General features: G+C 34.5%; 1 protein-coding gene across 1 annotated transcript in view; it reads left to right on the top strand.

Moving 5' to 3' along the window:
* LOC119598272 (mitochondrial folate transporter/carrier-like) overlaps nt 1-5,000 on the top strand; it is a 29,271-nt gene that overhangs the window by 24,157 nt on the left and 114 nt on the right. The window contains exons 3-6 of the mRNA XM_037947931.1: nt 696-833; nt 1,122-1,242; nt 1,480-1,593; nt 1,786-5,000. The exon at nt 1,786-5,000 is cut by the window's right edge and continues 114 nt beyond it. Of these exons, the coding sequence (XP_037803859.1) occupies nt 696-833; nt 1,122-1,242; nt 1,480-1,593; nt 1,786-2,043 (631 nt within the window). The 3' untranslated portion in view covers nt 2,044-5,000. The remainder of the gene's footprint in view (nt 1-695; nt 834-1,121; nt 1,243-1,479; nt 1,594-1,785) is intronic.

Genomic DNA, 5,000 nt, shown 5'->3' with positions numbered 1-5,000 from the left:
CTCTCTCTCTCTATGTGTGTGTATGAGTGTCGAGAGTGCCACACGTGAGTGCCACTACGGGCCCGTGTTCACTAAGAAGAGGTTTTAACCCACGGTGTCCTTAGGAGTTGCCAGGGGTCGCAACATCATCCCCCCCCCCTCCCCAGGCTTAGGTCTCACGTGGGTTGAGATGGGTGCCCGTAGTTTTTTTTATGAACAGTCAGAAATGCGTTATACATTTCAAAGAATTGAGGTTATTTTTTAGGGAGAGTGGGTGGTAATTTTTTTAGGGTGTGTCTTGTATATGGACAATCAGTGGTCGAGTTCGTAACTTTTTGGTTGCTATCTCTCCAGCTGATAATAACGGATGGACCCCAGCTTCCTTTATCTTATCTAGTATTTGTCTAATAGAAGGGGATTATTTTTCATGATAATGAGGTTTTAGAATTATCTCTGCTGCATGCAACTTATTTGTTCATACTACTCATACGTTTTCTAACAATGAGTATTTTGCATGTTGTTAAGTGACAATATTACATGTTTATAAATGTCACGGTCATCATCATCATCATCAATCATCATCATCAATCATCATCATCATCAATCATCATCAATCATCATCATCATCATCATCGACACTTTTATTATTGGTATTCATTGCAATTCCAAAGTGTGCCAGCGCCTATCATCTGACCCCCTTCCTCTCCTTCCCACAGTTACAACATGATCAAGTCGTGGTTCCAGAGTGGCAACAGCAAAGTGCACATCGGCCCCAGCCTCCACATGGTCGCGGCGGCAGAGGCAGGCATCCTGACCCTCGTAATGACTAACCCCATTTGGGTTGTTAAGACCAGGTGAGTGGGTGCTCTGAGTAGGTAGAGGTTTTCTTTTTGTTAAGATGATTGGTTATGTGTTTGTTTTATTTATTGGTGTATTTGGACAATTTATGTCTTTTTGTTTTAAGAAAAGATAGATATATGTATGCATTTTCTATTTTAGATTTAACCTTAACCTATATCATCTGGAAGAAATATGCTTAACTTTTAATGCTATGAGTTTTCTCTTTCAAAAGTTCTTCTATGCATTGGCATGATTGTTCCAGCAGACATTTGGAAATTACTAACTAGAGAAAATTCTTCCAGATTATGTTTGCAATACACTGATGGAACAGGCAAGGTTCTAGCAGAGTCTCATCGGTACAATGGGATGGTCGATGCATTTGTCAAGACCTACAAGTACGAAGGAGTCAGAGGACTATACAAGGTGAGTTTTATATAAGGCTGCATGTGGATAATAATGTTCATGTTATAATAATTGTGTGTGTTTCCTGTTCATATATATATTCTCCTTTGTATTGAAAGAGGGCATCAGATCAGAATATGGATTAGTGGTAACATCAACATAGATCCAAATAGAGCAAATTACATATAAAAGTATCAGTCCTCATTACCAGTCTGTTATATCCAATGCATTTGTCTTTAATTTTTTTCTACTCTACAGGGTTTTGTTCCTGGCGTTTTTGGAGTATCACATGGAGCACTACAGTTTATGGCTTATGAAGAGATGAAGGCGAAGTACAACAGGTATCGCAATCTCCCTATTGATGCAAAACTGGTAAGTTTGATTTGTAATGTTGATAGTTCAGTGAAATTTCTGGAGATTTTCAGTGTAACATTGATATTGATTTTTGCTATTTATCAGCATTATCATCATTTTTGCAAAGTGAAATTTTCGGATTATATCTGATTTATACATTTATACAATGACATTGTTTATATTCATTATTTATTTTCCTTTTTTTTCCAGACAACCTTGGAATACCTTGGCTTTGCATCACTCTCCAAACTCTTTGCAGCTGTCACAACTTACCCATACCAAGTTTTGCGTGCCCGCATGCAAGACCAGCACGCCCATTATGACAACTTGCGCCACTGTATCAAAGAAACATGGAGGTACGAAGGAATTATGGGATTCTACAGGGGCATGTCACCATACTTGGTGCACGTGATGCCCAACATTTGTCTGGTATTCTTAATTTATGAAAAAGTGGCTGGGAGTTCATGAGAGTAAATCTTGTGGTGGGGGAGAGAGAAGCTGGGCTTGTATGAATGAACAAAGCATGAATGTTCAAAGTATATCTCCTCTTAAGTATATAATGTTGACCAACTGCAAAGAAATATTAATGTCATATCTATATAAACTTAATATCCTTTGTGATAATCAAAGGTTGTTCTTGTGTCTGTCTTAAGGGGAGAGTTCACTTATCCCCTTTCATAACTCATTTACTCTGTATTCCATATATTATCATTCATCATAGGTGGATACCTTAGCCATTAGCTTAAATATCAGACCTCATGACATAGATCATGAAGGTGACAACATTGGATGAAACCTGGAAGCTGAGAGGACATCAAGATGGATTGATGCTTCATCAGAAAATGGTTACTTACATGCTAAATTTGGTAGCTGAAAGGAATTAAAGAAATATGATTAGTTGATATGGAAAAAAACACAAAACAACAACCATGTAGATGATTTGGGAAGCATACAGTTCAAGTAGTAGACTTGTAGAAGATTACCTACAGACAGGTAATATATCTTGTACTCTGCATGGTATGGAATTTGTTTGTCCACCAGTGAATTGATAGACACCCTAGTAAACAATGATATTTTGAGGAAGGACCATTTGTTTCTGTGACTCAGTGAATTGTTTTTGTGAATGATAAAAAGAAAATGTTCATTGAAAAACAAAATATCTAGAAATTAATAACAAATGAAATACTATAACACCGTTGAGCTAGTAATGGATGAGTGATGAAGTCACACCCTAATATATATCTGTGTTTTGCTTTAAAATAGTTTGTTGTACACGTGTGCAAATATCTGTGTATAACAGATATATATCTGTGTACAAAGTCAAGGCCACATATAGTTTGACATATTTATTATAGTTAAAGCAATTGTTATAGGCAAACTGAAGTTAGTTTTTGCTACCTCATTTGATATTACTGAATATTTGTCATATAATGGAGACATGTAAAAAGAGTGTTTACATAATATGATAATGAGTTTATTTATTTATTTATTATTTTTTTGTTTCTAGTAATGTGAGCTAACTGTAATCCATTCTCTGAGTTATAGACAAAAATTTCATTTATAGATTTATCTGAGGGTTTTTGTGAGTTAATGAAATTTATTCAACATATGATATTACAACTCAGCATATCTCCAAGAGTACTGAATACTTATGTGCCATTATCAGTATAATTTTAGTATCTATAGAGGATTTTGGTAAGAATATCATTGCTACTGGTGTATTGTCAGCTTGCTATTTAAAGGAGAAGTGTGTTTTTGACAAAGCATTCCGTATTTTGTGTGATGTAAAGCAAACTTGTTTTTTATTTATCTGTTTTCTGTTTCCTTATTTATATTTTTGGATTTCAAAGGACATGAACTGTTTGCATACCAATTTTCTTTAGATTGGTTGTCACTATCTAGATTTTTTGATTGGTGATGTTGTAATTCCTGTAAGTATACCATAAAAAAACTGATGCGAGACCAGTCTGTGTCCCTGCTTTATGATAGTGAGGAGAAGCTCTATAACTAGTGACCTTTGTATATGCATTGGTTGAAGGGCATCAAAATTTGGTCTGAATCCAAAACACTGAAAGAAATGTTTAACTTTCCTTTGTTGGATGCTGGGGTATCTTATCTAAACTGTGATTATCTACATGTGGCGTATTTATCTTAATTTTCATTGCGGCAGAATTTGGGCTTTTTCTTTTTTTCTTCTTTTTTCCTTTTTCTCATACATTAGTAGTGAGAGTTCCTTCCCATGGATATGACCTTAACCCCTGGAGGGTAAGACGAAGGATATATTTTTCATACAAACAAGTCAGGTCTGCGTAAGGAGGTTCTGGCTCTCTTCATCACAGATTTCCTTTCCTTTATTATAAGAACAATTCTAGTCAGTTCTGCACATGTGTTGAGTTTTGCAATACATAAAGCAAAAAGTGTTTAAATGTTATTTTATTGTAATATTTAGTTTTTTTTTTTTCTCCATTATTTTTCTTTTCTCTTGAAACTTTCTTCTATGGCAAAACATACTGATACTCCAACTCTTACCTACATGCATAGGAATGGGAATTCTGAAAGATGAAATAAGCATTGGGCTGAAGGAGTCTGTACTTGGCTTATCTTACTTTTTGAGATCCTATGCACAGTATGTAAGCTGGAAGAGACTAATTATTTTGTAGTATAGAATATCATTCATAAGTGATGCCCTCCTGTGTACATTTTGTGGGCATGGACACTCATTAACATCCTGTTCACCTTTTTACGATTTTATCTCTAGGTTTCATGTTGCATTTTTAAAAAATGCCCAGACACTTAAAAGATAATAATGAAGATGCTGTTTTGATGAAAATGTAATATTAAATATATATTAAGGATGAAATTGAATTATTTTTGTTAAAAATTGTGATCTATCTTTGAATAATACATCTGTACTGATGTTTTTTTTTCTTTCTTTCTCTCTCATTCTCTTTTTTTACATTTTGCCCCATTTATTTCCTCTTTAAGTTAATGGAATTCTTTGTGGAAAGGAGACAGCTGTGATATTCAGAATCTTTTTGTTTGTTTCTTTTATTTTTCATCATAGCTAAATGATAAAACCCTGTCCAAAAATAGCTGAGAGAATATCCCCAATTTAGTTTGGAACAAACCATGAGAAAATTTGCCTGAAAGTGACAGGGAAATGAAAATGGTGTGATACAGTTTTGGAAAGTTATGCCTCAAGACCAACAGTTTGATAATGTTAATATTCATTTTTCTAATATATATATATAACTGAATGATACTGTATATATACATGCAGCAAACAATAAATATTATCCCCCCCCCCTCTAGTACTTAGCAATATATCTAATACTGACAGTGTTGATGAGTGATGGGGCAAAGTGTGAATGTACTGAAGGTTTTCTAACCATATTATTATGAATATTGATATATATCTTTGTTCA

Source organism: Penaeus monodon, chromosome 41 (assembly GCF_015228065.2).
Source record: "Penaeus monodon isolate SGIC_2016 chromosome 41, NSTDA_Pmon_1, whole genome shotgun sequence".
NCBI classification, from domain to species: domain Eukaryota; kingdom Metazoa; phylum Arthropoda; class Malacostraca; order Decapoda; family Penaeidae; genus Penaeus; species Penaeus monodon.
The sequence above is the reverse complement of the archived record's forward strand: the minus strand, read 5'-3'. Positions and strand labels throughout refer to the sequence as shown.